Source organism: Tupaia chinensis, unplaced genomic scaffold (assembly GCF_000334495.1).
Source record: "Tupaia chinensis unplaced genomic scaffold, TupChi_1.0 Scaffold143921_1, whole genome shotgun sequence".
Classification (NCBI taxonomy): domain Eukaryota; kingdom Metazoa; phylum Chordata; class Mammalia; order Scandentia; family Tupaiidae; genus Tupaia; species Tupaia belangeri.
This window is the reverse complement of record NW_006203772.1, coordinates 2,063,886-2,084,056: the sequence shown is the minus strand read 5'-3', so window position 1 is coordinate 2,084,056 and position 20,171 is coordinate 2,063,886. Positions and strand designations below refer to the sequence as shown.

Here is a 20,171-nt window from a genome sequence, read left to right as displayed (position 1 = left end):
TTATTTTCATATCTTTCCTTCCTCCCTTTCACATGTTCTTCCTTTTCTTTGCTTTTCTCCACTTTCTCTCCTCCTTTCTCACTGTGTCGGTCATGATCATTTCGTTGCCTTTCTCTTTCTTGCTCTCTTGGGGAATATTTCTTTTTCCATTCTCTGTCATTTTTTTCTCTTTGATCTCTTCCCCTCAGTTTATCTTCTTGTTCATGTTTCTTCCACTGGGAATCTCTATGACTGACCTCTCTGTGCCTGTAAGAATCCTTCTTTTCTTTTCGAAGGTCATGGTCAGGGCAATAGTCCTCCTCCTGGTCTCTGGACCACCTCTTTCGGTGCTCCTCTTCCCTTTTCTCATGTCCTCTTGACTTGGAGGATTTTATGTGGCATATGGTACCATGCCCTCTTTCTTCACTAGATGATCGTGAGTGAGTCTGATTCCTGTGATGCTTGGAGTCATTGTCAAAGGTCTCTGTGACTTTTTCCCTTCTGCAGTGCACTTTATTTTCTTCCATTTCATCATTATCGCTGCTCTTAACATCAAAGTCACTGTCTGCATCTGGATTTTCCTCTACTTTCATACTGGTCTGGAGACTGCATTTCTCACGTGGTATTCTGTTTTCTGAACTTACTTCGTCAGAATAACCCCTTGGTTTCTCCTCCTTTATCCCAGTCCTTTAAAAAAAGACACACACAAAATGCTACATTATCACTTATAGTAAGCAAAGAAAGTGCCCACATAATTTTTCTCAACTTTTAAAAAGTTTTTTGCCATAGGTCATATACACTCACCAGAAAGAGACAGTGAGAGAGAAAGTCAGAATCACCTTCTCACAAGGGAGGATGGCTGTGCTGGAATGCTGTCTCTATTCTCCTCCTGGGATTTTTGGCATGCACACACACGCACCCAACATAATTTTCAAGCTGTCAGATCTAGGACTCAAACCATGCTCAGACATGTGGGTTTCCAGTGCCTTAATCACTATGCTATTTGCTGGTCCTTCAATATTTAAATATACAAATCTCTCCAGTTATTGATATCAAAACCAATAACATAAAAATTATTTATGTCATTTGTTTTTCTCAGCTGGTAAGTATGGCTAACTTATATAAATTAGTATATCCGAGCTATCTGGGATGGTTATCACTAGACTTGCCAAATGCAGCAACTGAGTACTTGACATGCTTTTAGCCATGGAGACTAAATTTTAGGTATTATTTTTTGTTATTTTATTTATTTATTTATTTATTTATTTTAGGCTGCTATACAACACGATGCCTATCGATAACAATACTGCATTGTACACTTAAAAATTTAAGAGGGTAGATTTCACATTAAGTGTTCCTACAACAACAGCAAAAAAATATATATATATCAAAATAAAAGAAAGAAGCACAAGAAAACTTTTAGTAGTAAAGGATATGTCTATCACCCTGTGGTGATGATGGTTTCAGGTGTACAAACATTTTAAAATTCATCAAATTGCTTTATTTAATATGTGAAGTTTTTTTTTTTTGGAGACTTTTCTGCTATAGGGCAAGTGTGCTCACCAGAGAGACAGAGACAGAAAAACAGAAAGTGAGAAGTCACCCCTGAGGGGAAATGGCCACGCCACAATCCCTTCTCCTCTATTTTCCTCTCAGGATTTTGGTGCGCGTGCACGCTCGCTCGGCGTGAGTTTTAAGCCACCAGGTCCAGCGACGTAACTATTATGCCACCTGCTGGCCCCAGTATTATTTATTTTTAATTAACTTAAATAGCCCATATGTATTGGGTTCTCAAGAGTCTGATCTTTTTAAGTTTTTCTATGCAAAAACACATCATGACTTTTCCAACAACCCAATAACTAGTTGCTATTTATTAGACATAGCCCTTGATATGTGAACCTTACCTTTTATGGAGGCTGAGTCTTATTTATGAAAATAAACCATTTTGGGAACCAGTAGTTGGCATAATGGCTGTTGCTGGACTCCCATGTAGTCGACTGTGGTTCGAGTCCCAGACCTGGTGGCTTTAAACTCACACCGGGCACATATGCATGCGTGCCCAAGATTCTGAGGGGAGAACGGTGGAGAAGGGATTGCGGTGTGGTCATCCCCCTGGGGGGTGATTTCTCACTTTCTGTCTCTCTCTTTCTGGCGAGCACATGTGTGCTATAGCAAAAACCTCTCCAATAAGTAAGTAAATAAATAAATAAATAAAAACATTTTCTTTATTTACTATTAGAACATACATGTAGGATTTTTCTGTATAACACCTGATTCTTCCCAAACTTCTCCTTAACTCTGACAGCAATCATTTTAAAATACCAGGGCTATAAAGGTTACCTATATATTCAGTTACATACCAGGGTCTGCCCCATAGCCCTACAGGGCTGTGCAGAGTAAGCTGGATCCCATATAGCTGACTGGAGTTTAAATACCAGTCCAGTGGGCAGCAGGCTGCATAGTGGTTAAGGTGCTGGACTTCCACATGGCTAATCGCAGTTCGTGTCCTGGATGCAGTACCTTGAAAAATCACTCTGTGTGCACATGTGTGCATGCCCTGAATCCTGAGTGAATGAGAGAGAAGGGACTGCAGTGTGGCCATCCCCCCTGAGCAGTGATTTCTCACTTTTCTTCTTGCTATCTTTTTCTCTCTGGTCCTATGGGGGAAAAAAAACCCTTAAAAACAAAACAAAACAAAAAACCCACGGTTGGCTTCAAGGTGGGTGTATGTATGTGTGCCCAAGATTCTGACTTGGTAGAAAATTGGAGATTAAAGGCTATTGCAGCATGATGGGGCCCTGATGTGGGAAGGGCCCTCTCCCTCTCTTATGCATGCACACATGTGGCCTCTAAGCATAAAAACAAAATATAACAAAACCACTCACAATTTAGTTTTTCCTTTCTTTCTTTTTTTGAAGAGGTTTTTGCTACAGGGTGCATGCACTCGCCAGAAAGACAGAGACAGACAGAGAGAAATCACCCCCCCGGGGGGATGGCCACGCCGCAATCCCTTTTCCTCCATTCTCCTCTCGGAATTTTGGGCACGCATGTATACGCACCTGGTGTGAGTTTAAGCCACCGGGTCCGGGACTGAAACCGCAGTCGACTACATGAAAGTCCAGCAACAGAGCCATTATGCTAACTGCTAATCCCCCCACAATTTAGTTTTGCTACCTCTTGAAGGTTATTTATAAGACTCAGAAAGCCTTTAGATATTCAGACATTTTATACATTAAAAGTTTAAGTCTTTGGCTGTACAGTAACATTAAACTCAATCACTGAGAATCTTTTAAGTAAGCAATAACAATCTTTGTGAACTAACAGAATAAAAATGATCCTGAAGTAAATCTGTAGGTTTTAAATGAAGAAACTGCAAATTCCTTGCCATTCATTCAACTATGTCAGGTTAACTGACAACATGCATGCAATGCTTAATCCTTTATCTTTCAAAGTGATAAAAGGACCCCGCATCCATAGATAATCAACAGTAACTTTGAATATTCCACCTGCCACATCTCACCTGGCTTCACGAAAGCTGCATTTAGGTACTTCCTCTTCACCAACTGTCTGATTTAACAGGTGCCTATAAAATCCACTGAGATCTTTCTGTTTGGTTACATCCAAACGTGCTAAAAGAAGGAAAGCAAAAGTGAAAACTATTTAAGAAGGCACAATACAGTTTCATTTTATAGACACAGAGTATACAACACAGTGTATAAATTCTTCTCTAGATCAGAAGTTGGCAAAGCATAGCCTGCAGGTCAAATATGGCCTGCTGCCTGTTTTCATAAATAATAAAATTTTTATTGGAATATAGTCCTGCTCATTTGTTTATGTATTGTGCATGGCTGCTTTTGTACTACAAAGGAAGAAATGAGAAGCTGCAACAGAGTACTTATATGAGGGAACCAGCAGTTAGCGTAATGGCTATGTCACTGGACTCCCACGTAGTCGACTGTGGTTCGCGTCCTGGACCCGGTGGCTTAAAACTCACGCCGGGCGCGTGCCCAAGATCCCGAGAGAATGGAGGAGAAGGGACTGCTGCGTGACCATCTCCCCTGGGGGGGTGATTTCTCGCTTTCTGTCTCTCTGTCTCTCTCTGTCTGTCTGGTGAGTGCACAAGCCCTATAGCGAAAATCTCTCTCTCTCAAAAAAAAAAAAAAAAAGAAAGAGTATTTATATGAAAGCCTAAAATAATTACTATTTAGTCCTTGACAGAAAATTTGTTAACCAATGAACACAGTACGTGGTCAGACAGAGAATCTTACAGATTTGTTTTCCTTCCATGTAAAGTTAATAGGCACTGCCATTTCAATTATTTTACATAGTCTACCTACATCTTGAGAAATAACGTGTAATGAGAAGTGTATAAAGCACTAAAGTAAGGCACTTTAGCTCTGGCACATCTTTAATCTTTCTTCAATTAGTGTTATTTTTTTTTTTCAAAGAATTATTTATTGGGACCAGCAGATGGTATAATGATTACATCACTGGACTCCACATAGTAGAACACTGTTCAAGTCCTGAACCTGGCAGCTTAATACTCGCGCCAGGAGTGTGTGCATGTGTGCCCAAGATCCCAAGAGGACAAGGAAGGAGAAAGTTCTGTGGTGTGGCCATCCCCCCCGGGGGGTGATTTCTAACCTAGAGGCTTGCTTTCTCGCTTTCCCTCTCTCTCTTTATTCCTCTCTGGTCAAATTAAAATAAATCAATAAATCAATTAAGTTAAAAGCCAGTTGCCTGGTGATTTTCACTCCACTAAATTCAGGATTCAAATTGCAATCGGCCATGTGAAAGTCCAGTGCCTTAACCTCACACCACCTACTAGCCCCATGATCACAATATCAGTGACCAAGCAAATGGCTAACCATAGGACAGAGATTTTGTAGCTGTTTCTTTTTACCTTCTTCCCCCTTCCATCTTACCTTCTAGTGCAGCAGCCCTCTTTTCTCTTTCTTCCTCTTCAGCTCTCTCCTGCAGTTTTTTCTTATAAGCAGATGTCACAAATGCCTCTTTATCATCAAATTTTCCCTTTTCTGTTTCTCGTTCTCTCTGTATTTTCTTTTCCATTCTTTTTTCCTGTTCCTTTTTTCTGATCTCAACTGCTTTAAGTAAATTGTGAATATACTTGGGCTAAGGGGAGAAGATTATTTAGGAATGAGACAAAATTAATAATATTGTTAATAATACTGCTAATACTCTTATAATTTTTATCATGTACTCTAAAAAGATAAAAGTAACTAGTCCTGGGGCCAGCAGGTGGCGTAGTGGTTAAGGTGCTGGACTCCCATATGAGACCATGGTTTGGGTCCTGGACCTGGCGGCTTTCTCTCTGTCTCTCTCTGAAGAGTGCATGTGCCCTATAGCAAATTCAAAAACAGTAATAGTAGTAAATAAAAATTAAATAGTCTTAAAAAAGGATACATCTTTAACAAAATGACTAGACCAAATAGAATTATTTGCTATTCATATTAATATAAATTTGCTAGCAAGGTTAATATTGCTTTCAATAAAGAATTTAAGTGTAACAGAAATAATTATTCATAATGCTATCTTACTATTTTTTTTTTAACTCAAAGAAAAATAATTTCCCAGTGTTTTCCCCACCATTTTTACTGGCATTCTCTTAATTTAACAAATAAATAAATTAGAGAAGTTCCTACTAGTTTTTTACACTTAGTAAAAATGATGAATTAAAATAGTAGAATAGTAGCTTTAATACAATTTTATACTATCATTTTAATGGACACTTAAAAATTTTTAATTATTATTATTATTCCTGTTTTTGTACACATTTGATCGCTATACATCATTTGGCTAATAAAGAGAATTTACCCAACATAAAATATATCTCAGATAATAAAGACTTTTTTGGGGGAGAGGTTCCCCCCCCGACTATAGGGCACATGTGCTCACCAGAAAGACAGAGAGAGACAGAGAGACAGAAAGTGAGAAATGATCCCCCAAGGGGAATGACCATGCCACAATCCAATCCCTTCTCCTCCATTCTCCTCTCGGAATCTTGGGCACGCACGCACATGTGCTCGGCATGAGTTTAAGCTATCAGGTCCAGGACTCAGATCACAGTCGACTACATATGAGTCCAGCAACATAGCCTTTCGCCATCTGCTGGTCCCAGTGAAGACTTTTAAGATGCAAATATCCTCAAAAATCAGTCTGCTTAAATAAAAGAACAAGAGTGACAGAAAATTTGAACTTATTTTAATTCCCATCCAGTCCCCAATTTTTTTCAACTAAAAATGTGATCATGGGGAACCAGCAGTTAGCGTAATGGCTATGTCGCTGGACTCCCACATGGTCGACCGCGGTTCGCGTCCTGGACCTGGTGGCTTAAAAATCACGCCGAGCGCGTGGCGTGAGTGCCCAAGATCCCAAGAGGAGAACGGAGGAGAAGGGATTGCGACGTGATCATCCCCCCTGGGGGGTGATTTCTCGCTTTTTGTCTCCATGGCTCTCTCTGCCTGTCTGGTGAGCACACACGCCCTACAGCGAAAATCTCTCAAAAAAAAAAAAAAGTGACCATGAAATGTGGAGGCAGATGATTGAGTTACCATGATAAGACAATAAAATATAGATATACAAGACAGAAGCAGTACAAGTTTTTTTTTTTTTTTTTTTTTGGAGAGGTTTTCACTATAGGGCGCGTGCACGCACCAGACAGAGAGAAACAGAGACAGAAAGCGAGAAATCACTCCCCAGGGGGGATGATCACGCCGCAATCCCTTCTCCTCCATTCTCCTCTCAGGATCTTGGGCACGCACGCACACGTACCTGGCGTTTTAAGCCACTGGGTCCGGGACGCGAACCATGGTCGACTACATGGGAGTCCAGCGACATAGTCATTACACTAACTGCTGGTTCCCAGAAGCAGTACAAATTTTAAACATATGATTTCTAAAACAAAAAATTCAAACAATTATATATAGAGGTTTCAAAGCAAAAAAGAAAATGAACAAAACTGTTATTTGGGACCAGCAGATGGCATAATGGTTACGTCATTGGACTCCCATGACGTAGACAACAGTTCTAATCTCAGACCTGGTATCTTAAAACTCATGCCAGGCACGTGTGTATCCAAAAATCTTGAGGAGAATGGAGAAGGGATTGCAGTGTGGCCATCCCCCTGGGGGGTGATTTCTCACTTCCTGTCTGTCTCTCCAACAAGCACACCTGCCCTATAGCACTTTAAATACCTAAAAGTTCTCAGATTAACTCTCATGTTAAAATAAGATTTAAGATATAGAATGTAGGTTTAGTATCAAAGAAAGCTTTATTTTAACAACAAACCTTTCGATCTTTTCCCAAAAGCAATTTGGGATTATTTTCCTCCTTTTTTTTCTGCATTTCATCATAAATACTGTCATATTCATATACAGTGGAATCTTCTGCAAGGGCCTTCTGGATTTCCAGTTTTGTCTTAAAAAAAAAAAAAATTAAACATGTTTCAAAAATAAGCCAGTCAACAGATATCACAAAAATCTATACATACTTTTTTTTTGAGAAAGGTTCATAAATTAGAAATATGTCATAAAAATTTCATCAATGATATTTTAGTAAATATAAATATATGGGCCAGCAGATGGTATGAAGATTAGGGTGGCTGGGTCCTATAGAGCCAACTGTGCAGTTCAAGTCCTGGACCCAGAAGCTTGAAAAACACATGTTTACAATCACAAGATGAAAATGGAGAATGGATTATGGCATGGCCATCTCCGCTGAGGGGGGCTTTCTTATTTTCCCTCTCCCTCCCTCTTCCTTTTTTATTCAGAGAACACACATACCCTACAACAAAATAAATATAAATAAAAAAATATGAATGCAAATTCTAAAGTCATACTGTTTGGATATGAATCCTGGATCTATACTTACTAATTATTTTAGACAAACTTGTTTATCTTTTTTGTGCCTTAGCTTTCCTAATTTTTAAAAAAGAATTATTTTATTTTGCTTTATTTATTATTATTACTATTTTCCAATTTGATCAGAGAGAAACAGGGAAAAAAAGGGAAAGTAAGAAAGCAAGCCATCAGGTCTGGGACTCAATACGTGCTTGGCACGTGGGAGTCCAGCACCTTTAACCACCATGCCACCTGTTGGCTCCAGTTTTCCTAAATTTTTTTTTCTTTTTTCTTTTTTTGGAGAGGTTTTTGCTCTAGGGCGCGTGCGCTTGCCAAACAGACGGAGAGAGACAGAGAGATAGAAAGCGAGAAATCACCCCCCAGGGGAGATGGCCACGCCACAATCCCTTCTCCTCCATTCTCCTCTCGGGATCTTGGGCACGCACGTACACGTGCCTGGCGTGAGTTTAAGCCACCAGGTCTGGGACTCGAACCGCGGTCGACTACGTGGGATTCCAGCGACATAACCATTACGCTAACTGCTGGTCCCCCTAATTTTTTAAAAAAGAGTTAATTAATTAATTTAGAGAGATTTTTGCTATAAAGCCAGAGAGACAGAAAGTGAGAAATCACCCTCTAGGGAGGATGGCCACACCCCAATCCCTTTTCCTCCATTCTCCTTTCAGGATCTTGGGCACGCAAGCACACACACTCAATGTGAGGTTTAAGCCACTGGGTCTGACTCTTGAACCCTGGTTGACTACACGGGAGTCCAGAGATGTAACTATTATACCATCTGCTGGTCCCTAATTTTATTAATTATTATTATTAATATATTTTTTAAAGATATTTTTGCTATGGAGTACATGTGCTTGCTGGAGAAACATAAAGTGAGAAATCACACATCACAGAGGATGGCCATGCACCCAACATGAGTTTTAAGCCACCAGATCCAGGACTCAAACTGCAGTCAACTACGTGGAAGTCCAGCGATGTAACAATTATGACATCTGCTGGTATTATTAGTATTAGTATTATTTTTTAATTTGACCAGAGATAGAGAGAAGGAAAGTGAGAAAGCAAGCCACCAGGTCCCGGACTCAAACTGCAGTCAGTCACATGGGAGTCTAGTGCCTTAACCACGCCACTTGCCATTTTGCTATGGAGTACATGTGCTTGCTGGAGAAACATAAAGTGAGAAATCACACATCACAGAGGATGGCCATGCACCCAACATGAGTTTTAAGCCACCAGGTCCAGGACTCAAACTGCAGTCAACTACGTGGAAGTCCAGCGATGTAACAATTATGACATCTGCTGGTATTATTAGTATTAGTATTATTTTTTAATTTGACCAGAGATAGAGAGAAGGAAAGTGAGAAAGCAAGCCACCAGGTCCCGGACTCAAACTGCAGTCAGTCACATGGGAGTCTAGTGCCTTAACCACGCCACTTGCCAGCCCCCTAGTTTTCCTAACCTTAAAAAAAAAGGTGATGGGAACTAGCAGTTAGTGTAATGGCTGTGTCGCTGGATTCCCACGTAGTCGACCGCGGTTCGCATCCTGGACCCGGTGGCTTAAAACTCACGCTGGGTGCGTGTGCGTGCGTGCCCAAGATCCCGAGAGGAGAATGGAGGAGAAGGGATTGCGGCGTGACCATCCCCCCCCGGGGGTGGTTTCTCGCTTTCTGTCTCTGTGTCTCTCTCTGTCTGTCTGGCGATCGCACGCGCCCTATAGCAAAAACCTCTCAAAAAAAAAGGTGAGGACAATTTAATCTCTTTCTCATACTGTGATAATTAAATGACTTAACAAACTTAAAACACCTAGAGCCTGACAAAGAGTAAGTGTTCAATCAACATGAACTATTCTATTATCACCTATTCATGTCTTATAATTATCCACATTGAAAGGTTAAATGGTCCAGTGTATGACTGAGAAACATCTAACTCTGGCTTTGAGATGCCTATACTATACATTAAACTTTCCTGAGGACCAGCAGCTAGCATAATGGTTATGTCACTAGACTCCCATGTAGTCGACCGCGGTTCAAGTCCTGGACACAGTGACTTAAACTCACGCCAGGTGCATGTGTGTGCATGCCCAAGATACCAAGAAGAGTGCAGTTCAAGTCCTGGGCCCAATGGCTTAAACTCATGCTGGGTGAATGTGCGTGTGTGCCCAAGATCCCAAGAGGAGAATGGAGAAGGGATTGTGGCATGGCCATCTTTCCTGGAGGTGATTTCTCACTTTCTGTCTCTCTTTCTGGTGAGCGCACGTGCCCTATAGCAAAAATCTCTCAAAACAAAACAAAACAAAAAACAAAAACAAACAAAAATCTTTCCTGTGCTCTCTTATGAGAGAGAGAGGGGGAGTGACATGAAGAACAAGGCGGGGGGGGGATGCAAGAAAACATCCTCCATGAGGGATGGCCACATTGCAATTCCTTGTCCTCCATTTCTCCCTCCTTTCAGGATTCTGGGCATACATGCACACACATGTGTTTCTTGAACTGCTAAGTCTGGAACCATGCAGTTGGCCATGTGAGATCCATCTGCCCTAATCACCAAACCACTGGCTGGCCCGAAAGTATCCCATTTTTAAAGCAATTTTCTCTAAGATTTGGTAAATGCAATCAAGCTAGTGGAAAAAAAAAAAAAAAAAGAGCTAAACCAGTCAACAAAATATATAGGTTAGGGGCAACAAAGCAGCAATGGACAAGTAGTTTAAGCAGCACTGCAGCAGTGCTGCCAATTTCTTCTTTGTGTGTGTTCAGTATGTATTTATCTCATTCATAAAAAATGTACCCCTCCTTCCAGTCTCCATCCACGTTCATCCATTTCACAAACACTTCCTGCTGTTCTGTGGCCTCCTTCAGTGCCCAAATCACATTGCATTCCTTACAAAGGTCCAGATAATTGAAAAGGAACAGATTCACATCTGGGAAAATCTATAGACCATCAGTGGCAAACACAGTACCATGAAACGGAAAAATAAAATGTTTGTCCCAGGAATGCAGCAAAGTCAGGAACACCTCAGGAGAGTGGCTCACTGGCAGTACCAACTATGTTAACATTTCTTTTGGCCTCAAGTTCAGAAACTGGCTCAACTACCTCTGGGTAACTGAATTTTCCTGCATTGGAATCATAGAAGTTCTACAGTCTCCCGGGAGAATATGAAGATTCTCCAAATCTTCATATTCAGATGCCTGAAAAATCATCTCACACTGGTCCTATTGCTTCACAAATTTGGCTTCCACACTAGATTGAGACTCATACTTTTCCCACACTCATAAGCTCCTTTCTGAGGTCCTCTGAAAGAAGCTGAGTTATCTGCTTCACAGCTTCCGGCCTTTGTTCAGATGTTCATCTTTGGTCACCACAGCTATAACTGCCACCCAGTACATGTGACTGACACACTCTTTGGTCCCATGATATTTCAGTATACCCAGTCAGTCTGTGGGACTCTTTTGAGCTGCCCCACCAGGTGCAGGAACTGCTGCAGGGAGCACGCCTTGCGAATATTGCCAATTTCCAAGGAAATTACGAAAAAGTCTCAATAGGTAAAGTGGCTTTGAACAGCCAGAGTTAATAATAAAATTAGATTTGGGGTTTATGCTGTAAGTGAAGAAGGTAGCACAAAAATGTTAAAAGAACACTGAAAAACAAGATACCTGTATGACTGTAAGAAGTCACTCAACTCTCTGGAACTAATTCTCCCATTTATATAGTGAAGAAGTTGAACCTGATGGAGTCAAAAATTCTACCGATCTCTAAAATCCTGATTCAAAGCAGTCCAGCATTTACATTAAAGAATCATTTTTAAAAATATGTTTTTATATGGGGGCCTACAGGTGGTGTGCTGGTTAATAACGGCACTGGATTCCCACATGGCTGACCATGGTTTGAGTTCCAGACCTGGCAGCTTGCTTCTCTCTGTCTTTCTCTGGTCAAGTTAAAAAAAATAATAACAATACATAAAATTAAATAATTCTTTAAAAAATGTTTTTATGAGTACTTTAAATCATTCTGAGGCTGCTAGGCTACATATTATTCTACTAGAAAATTATGCATTATATTAAAATAACTAAATACATAATTGTGTGCCAATTCCCCAAAGAAGCAGTTAAAATATAAAGGCTAAAAGCTTGGGCTCTGCAATTTCACCACCTAGGTTTGAATACAACTCTATCATTTACTCACTAAGTGACCTTACATAAGTCACATAAAATTCTTCTTGCCTTCATTCAAACTGTAAAATGAGGTTTATAAAAGCATCTTTCTCCTAGGATTGTTGTAAAAATTAAAAATAATCCTTAGAAAGTCATTGCCATAAGGTCTGGCATATAAAAAGTACTTCATAAATTTACTCTATTCATGTTTCTAGTTAGAAAAGTGGATAATGTGTACTAAGAACTGCAAGAAGAATGTGGAGAAAGAATTAAAATAGAAAAGAAGGGGTCAGCAGGTGGCATGGTGGACTATCACATGGCTGACCACGGTTCAAGTTCCAGACTTGATGGCTTTCTCTCTCTCTCATCAAATTAAAATAAATAAATACGTAAAAATGAATAGTTCTTAAAAAGAAAGAAGAAAAGTTACCTGGCCATTACTTAATTTCATTATGTTCTGCAGCAGCCAAAGAGACAGTGGTGTAGAAATAGAAAAATCAATAAACCTTCAGGCCTAGTTCTGTAATAGGTGCAATTTATCCTTTCTGAATTTCACATTTCTTCATCCAGGACCATGAGTGGGTTTGTGAGAATTTTTAAACATAATGTATATATGTAAAAAGTGCTTGGAAACACCAGGTGCTGGCAAGATTATGAAGAATTACCTAATATTTCCATTTCTGAATATGTGAATTTCAAGTAATTACAGAACTGTAAAGTTGCTTTGATTACAAATAGACCATTTTTGGGCAACTAAGCTCACTGGCAGGCATTGCTTTCTCTGCAAAAAAACAAAAAAACAAAAAAAACAAAAGCCAAACAATCCACTGTCAGACCACTGAGTCATCTGAAAGGAGTTTTAATTATTTAGTATATTTAATATATTAAACAAGGTTAATATATAACACAGCAATTAAGAGCTAATTTGTGGGACAGAGAGAGAGGGAAAATGAGAAATCACTCTCCTAGGCCACAATTCCTTCTCCTCAAGTCTTCTCATAGATTTTGGGCACATACATGTGCATGCCTGTGATTTTCAAGCTGCCAGGTCCAGGACTCAAAATGCTCAGTCGGCCACGGGGGATCCATAGTCTTAACCTCCATATCACCTGCTGGCCCCTAAGAGTTAATTATTTACTGTGTTTTTCCTTTAAATTTATATAGGAATCTATAAGCTATATAAATAAAAAAACATTTTTGCCTTTTTAGGAAAAAAGGATCAGAATAAAATTATTTCTTTATACACTTCTACTTTGTTTTAATGTCAGCACCTAGCTATCAAAATTGTTACTTAAAAATCTAAGACAAAATACTTACTAAATAACTTATCTCATTCTTTCACCTTACCTGTTTCATGGCCTGTTTCTTAGCTGCTTCCCGCTGAAGGCTTTCACTCACGGAAGTCTATAAAACAGAAAAATGCTGCCACTGTGTAACTCAATTCAAAATTTCTTTTGAATTCATTTTCTGGTTGGCAAATGATTCCTTATTTATGGTTAATAATGAGAAGCTAATATTATAAATTAAATTAACATTTTTAAGGTCTTTCTTCTAAATTTTAGGAAACAAATTTTCATTGTAAATCATCTCAGTAGACTAAAATACATAAGAGGAAACAGAATGATACAAGAAAAAAATTAGGACACCTGGATTTTTAGTACTAATTTCACCACTAAGTCATTCAACCTCTGTAGATTTCAATTTGCTTTGTGTATACCTGTGAATATGTGTGTGACTGTATGTATTAAGTGAAGAAAGAATAAACCAGATAACATTTCACTAAAACGGCATGATTTCCTATAACATAAAATGCATTATATTAGTAATCACCACTGACTATAGTATATCAAGCTCTTGGTTAGTGCTTAAGGTTTAGGGGCTGCAAGAACTACCTGTGGCTATAATCATTCAAAATATATGCACTGAAAAGCCTTCCATATAAAGCACTGTTCTACAATAGGTCCTGAGGGCAGTGGAAAAGGAAGAACAATTTGTTATTGAGATATATGGCCTGAAAGGGAAGACAAATAACTAAAGATAAAATTACAACATAAATGTGATAAGCAATCTAACACAGGCTTAAAGAAAGGTCTATGGGGAGCCCAGAGCAGACAAAGCAACTACATGCATGAGAATTCAAGAAAGTCTTCTCAGGGTCAGCAGATGGCATGGTGGCTAAGATGCTAGATCCCACATGGCTGACTCCATGGTTCAAGTCCCCAACACAATGGCTTGAAAATCACACTGGGTGCAGGTGTGTACATGCTCAAAGTCCCAAGGGGAGATTGGAGAAGAGACTGCAATGTGGCTATCCCCCCACAGGGTGATTTCTCACTTTTCTTCTCTGTCTTCTCACTCTGTCTCTTCGAGGTAAGCTCAAAGGGCTTATGTCAAAACTCTTAAAAAAAAAAAAAAAAAAGATAAGAGAAAAAGAGACAGAGTTATCATTAGACTTTAGTCAATTTAAAAAATTTTTTTTTTCCCTCTACAGGGTGCGTGTGCTCACTGGAGAGAGGAAAAGTGAGAAAGCACCCCTACCTCCTGGAGGAATGACCATGACCACTCCACATCCTTCTCTTTTATTCCCTTCTCAGGATTTTGGGCAGGCATGACGTGTCCGCATATTCTTTCAAGCCTCCTAGTCTGGGAATGAAACTGCACAGTCATGTGGAATCTAGCCATCTTAACCACCATACCACCTAGCTGGCCCAGGAATTATCTACTCTTGAGGCTCACTGATTCTCACTTTTCCAGATAATATACTAAAGGTGATGACTAAAATACCAACAACCTGTTTAATCACATATAAACAAAATGTTAAAAATACAAAGAGAAGCATCACCAGGAGATAGTGTGGAGGGTAAGGCAACTGGATCTCATGTAGCTCAGTGGTTCAAGTACCAGATTCAGTGGCTTGGAAAACATTATGAGTACATATTATGGACATGACCAAAATCCCAAGAGGAGAATGGAGGAGAACAGATTGTGGCATGGTCATTCACTTGTGGTGTTGGTGAAGATCCTTTCTCACTTTCCCTCTATCTATGTCTGTCTCCCATAAGCACATGTACCCTATAGCAAAAAAACCCCCCACAACTCCTGGGTTTTGGCACACCCCCTAAAATAATAATAATAATAAAAAAAAAAAGAGAAGCAGTAAAACTTTTGTTTTTATAAAAGTAACCCTACATAAAATGTATTATTTTTATCTTTAACATAACAAATATAAGAAACTAGTCTAGATCCATATTATAGAGAATATAGAGAAAAATAAAATTTAAAAAAGATTTCATATATATTTAAAATTTTAAAAACCTGATCAATATAAATTTTTTTGTATAATTAAAAAATATGCTTTTTTTCCCCCCATAAGGCACATGCACTCACCAGAGACAGAAAGTGAGAAATAATCCCCCAGAGGGGACGGTCATACAGTAATTCCTTCTCCTCCATTCTCCTTGTAGGATTTCAGGCATGCACACACAGGCATATGCACCAAGCATCATTTTCTTTCTTTCTTATTTTGGAAACAGGTTTTTTTTTTTTGGGGGGGAGAGATTTTCGCTATAGGGCGCGTGCACTCGCCAGACAGACAGAGAGAGACATAGAGACAGAAAGCGAGAAATCACCCCCAGGGGGGATGGTCACGCCGCAATCCCTTCTCCTCCATTCTCCTCTCGGGATCTTGGGCACGCACGCACACACGCCCGGCATGAGTTTTAAGCCACCGGGTCCGGTACGCGAACCGCGGTCGACTACGTGGGAATCCAGCGACATAGCCATTACGCTAACTGCTGGTTCCCGAAACAGATTTTTAATACAGGGTATGCTTGCTTGCCAAAGAGACAGAGAGCAAGAAATCACCTCCCATGAGGAATGGCTATACCTCAATCCCTTCTCCTCCATTCTCTTTCTCAAGATTTTGGGCAAACACGCACAGTGCCCGCCATGAGTTTCAAGCTGCCAAGTCAGGGACTTGAACTGCTGTCAACCATGTGAGGGTCCAGCACCTTAACCACTATGCCCCCTGCTGGCCCCTAACCTGGTGTGTGAGGTTTTTTTTTTTTTTTTTTCATTCTATAAAGATTTATCATTTCCAAACCACAGTGAAAAGAACTGCAGTCATTTACCAGTTTTGTTTTCTACTATGTGCCTTTGAGATATCTCACTAAAAATTGGTATCAAAATACTAATTACATTTACAGAATGTAATATTGTAGTGACAGAGCTGAGACTGACTGTTATAGACTATTAAGCCCTCTGAGTAAGGTTATATCACAATTATTTATAAAGAACACTAGTCCAATAATATAAAAGGAGAAAACAATAACTAGAAATTTATCTCATTCAGTGTTCAGAGGTAAAAGAGTTAACCATTCTTTCCATTACTTTTTGCAGATAAGTCCTTGTTCATGATGAAATCTGATAACAATTAAATACTGGTATTTTTCCAAGCTACTGTATGAAGATGATGCTGAAGGCCATTACTATGTACCACATGGCAACATATGGGCTCTTCTGTTCACCAATTCTGGCACACTTCCAAAATATACCCAACAGTCCACTTTTATTTCTGTCTAGGAGGCTTGGTGCTAAGGATCAGATACAAGCACAGGTGCATATAAGCAGCAAGATTACAGTCAACAGACTCTGAAAATTGAAAACGGCCGACATAGTGAGGTTGCCAGTGCCCTAGCCACATCACCCTTCTGGGCTCAGGGCAGATCCTGGGGTGATTTTCAAGCTGTCAGGTTCTGGATCCAAACTATACTTTAACCACCATGCTATCTGCTGGCTCTAAGATTTTATTTTATTTTTTTTGGAGAGGTTTTTGCTATAGGGCACATGTACTCGCCAGAAAAAGAGAGAGAGAGAGAGAGAGACAATGAGAAATCACCCCCCAGGGGGATGGCCAAACCACATCCCTTCTCCACGCCCCTCTAGGGATCTTGGGCATGCATGCACATACGCCAGGTGTGAGTTTAAGCTACTGGATCCGGGACTCGAACAGCAGTCAAATACATGTGAATCCAGAGACATAGCCAGTATGCTATCTGCTGGTCCCAAGACTTTTTTTTTTTGGTAGAGATTTTTTCCTATAGGGTGCATGTGCTTGCCAGAAAGACAGAGACAGACAGAGAGACAGAAAGCAAGAAATCACCCCCCAGGGGGGATGGCCACGCCGCAATCCCTTCCCTCCATTCTCCTCTCGGGATCTTGGGCGCGCACGCCCATGTGCCCGGCGTGAGTTTAAGCCACTGGGTCCAGGAAACAAACTGCAGTCGACTACATGGGAGTCCAGCGACATAGCCATTACGCTAACTGCTAGTCCCAACCAAGATTTTATACTTTTAAAAGTCAAGTCCTTCCAAGTTTTTGGATATGATTAAATGAAAATTTGGACTAGTTTCCAGAAGATATTCAAGCAAAGATAAAAATAACAATAGCAAGTTCAACTGCCATAAATAAGGAAAGGCTTGATCTTACTGAACTCAGCAAAAAAGAAACTGATTTCAAATATGTGCTCTATGGATAAAATAAAATAATCGTGTAGTATATACCCTTTTGAGACTGGCTTTTTTCACTCAGCATTATTTTCAAGAGATGTATTTTGCTTAACACAAGTGCTATAAAAACACTTCAGGTCTTAAAAAAAAAAAAGGGAACCAGCAGTTAGCGTAATGGCTATGTCACTGGACTCCCACGTAGTCGACACTGGTTCGCGTCCCAGACCCAGTGGCTTAGAACTCACGCCGGGCGCGTGTGCATGCGTGCCCAAGATCCTGAGAGGAGAATGGAGGAGAAGGGACTGCGGTGTGGCCATCCCCCCTGGGGGGTGATTTCTCACTTTCTGTCTCTATGTCTCTCTCTGTCTGTCTGGCAAGCGCACGTGCCCTATAGCGAAAAACCTCTCAAAAAAAAAAAAAAAGAAACACTTCAGGTCTTGCCATAAAATAAATTACCTAAGAAAAAATAGCTATTATAAAAGATCAAAGGACCAGCCAGTGGCATGGTGGTTAAGGTGAATGGATCCCACACAGCCAACTGTGCAGTTCAAGTTCCAGACCCAGTGGCTTGGGGGGAAAAAAAAAAAAAAAAAAAGGCTAGGTACTTATGCGTGCATGCCAAAACCCTAAGAGGAAAATGGAAGAGAAGAGCCATCCCCTGCTGCGGGGGAGGGGGCACTTTCTCACTATGCCCTGTGAATGCACATGACCTATAGCAAATTAAAACAAAACAAAAACAGCAGGCAGGCAATTACTATAATTCATGTCTGAAGACCAGTGTGTAGTATGTAAGAAAATTCATTAATAGTGCCTTGTAGTAAAAACACAAATTATCATTAGTTTTAAACTTAAGACAAAAATCACTACCCATAAGGGACTTAATTTTAAGTTAAAAAAAATCTTAATGTGTAAACTGTCTTAAAAGCGCAAAATGCACACTGATCTTTCAAAAATAGACTCTCTAGCAAAAATCTCAGGGAAATACCTTTTCAAAAACTTGAAGCAGGGGTCAGCAGGTGGCGTAGTGGTTAAGGGCGCTGGACTCCCACGTGGTCAACCACGGTTTGAGTCCTGGACCTGGTGGCTTGCTTTCTCACTTTCCCTCTCTCTCTCTCTCTCACTCTGTCCCTCTCTGGTCAAATTAAATAAAGTCAAATGAAATAATTCTTTAAAAAACAAAACAAACAAAAAAATTTGAAGTAGTGCCAGCCCGTAACTCAGTAGTTTAGGTACTACACAGAGGAAACCCCGCAGTGACTTAAAAACATGCCGCGTATACCAAGGGCCAGATGAAGAAGTGGTGGGGGAGGACTGTAGTGTGAAGAGCCCCCTGGAGAAGGGGGACTTTCATCTCCCTCTCTTCCTCTTTCATTCTCTTGATTCCTAAGCACAAGCCCTTTGGCATCAAACACACACACACAAACTACCAACAGCAAACCTAAAGCAGTAGTTCCCTACAAATGCATTAACTTAAATCAGTAGACACATTCTTAGACCTTACTATGTGTATAGCACTCTGAGTAGTTGATATGAAATGTTGATGATTTGGTGGGAGGCACCTTATTTGGTCAACATTTCTTTTTTTTTTTTTTTTTGAGATACTTTTGCTGTATCTGATGCATGTGCTCACCAGAGAGACAGGGAAAGACAGAAAAAAAGTGAGAAATCACTCCCAGGGGACATAGCCATGCCGCAATCCCTTCTCCATTCTCCTCTCAGGATTTTGGCTATGCACGCACTGCCGCCAGGTATGAGCTTTAAGTCACCAGGTCTGGGACTCGAACTGTGGTCAACTGTGTGGGAGTCCTGCAATATAACTATTAGGTCATCTGCTGTTCTCAACATTCCAATTTTTCTTTTTATTTTTGAAGAAGTTTTTGCTATAGGGAGCATGCACTTGCCAGAAAGACAGAGACAGACAGAGAGACAGAAAACGAGAAGTCACCCCCCAGGGGGTATGGCCACGCCGCAATCCCTTCTCCTCCATTCTCCTCTCAGGATCTTGGGCACACACGTACACGTGCCCGGCATGAGTTTAAGCCCCCGTGTCTGGGACTCGAACCACGGTCGACTAAATGGGAGTCCAGCAACATATCTATTACACCAACTGTGGGTCCCAAAATTGTGCGCATTGAGAGAGATGAGAGAGATGGACTGATGCCGCAATCCTCCAGCCTCCATAGGTTTTTGCCACAGGGAGGGTGCCATCACACCCTCAACATTCCAATTTTTAATGTCTAATCTAACAGTTGATATATTCATACTAGCTTAGCTTCAATTTGAAGAAATGAACATGAAAAAATGAGTGATCTAATTTATACATATTATTAACAATAATACCCTCTCTCTACAAACACAAAAACATGTCCATTATTGCACAGGTTAAAGATGTGGTCATTCAGCATAGGCACTAGAAGTTATAGAATTAAAAAAAAAATGTAGCTAGATTTTCTTTCTTTACCTTTTTTCTTCCATTGTTCTGGGCAGAGAATAAAAATTATTTAAGCTATCCTATACTCACTTAACTGAATGACAGTCAGATGTGGCCTGACTAAAAAGGAGACTAATTTTATTTCTTAATGACAGAAGATATGTGTTCTTGCCAGAGAGAAAGTTCCCCAGTGGAGTGTGGTGATACCACATACCTTCGCTCTGCATCT

At 40.2% G+C, this 20,171-nt stretch overlaps 1 protein-coding gene and 2 pseudogenes across 1 annotated transcript in view; all 3 read right to left on the bottom strand.

Moving 5' to 3' along the window:
• Window positions 1-5: 5 nt before the first annotated feature.
• Window positions 6-20,171, bottom strand: part of NSRP1 (nuclear speckle splicing regulatory protein 1) — a gene marked incomplete at its 3' end in the record, with an annotated part of 53,659 nt that continues 33,493 nt past the window's right edge. The window contains exons 3-7 of the mRNA XM_006165491.1: window positions 13,352-13,408; window positions 7,288-7,416; window positions 4,905-5,112; window positions 3,500-3,608; window positions 6-666 (exon numbers count right to left, since the gene is read on the bottom strand). Coding sequence (XP_006165553.1) covers window positions 6-666; window positions 3,500-3,608; window positions 4,905-5,112; window positions 7,288-7,416; window positions 13,352-13,408 — 1,164 coding nt within the window. The remainder of the gene's footprint in view (window positions 667-3,499; window positions 3,609-4,904; window positions 5,113-7,287; window positions 7,417-13,351; window positions 13,409-20,171) is intronic.
• Window positions 10,580-12,211, bottom strand: LOC114005508 (HD domain-containing protein 2 pseudogene; annotated as a pseudogene).
• LOC102471828 (protein kish-A pseudogene) lies at window positions 16,079-16,774 on the bottom strand (annotated as a pseudogene).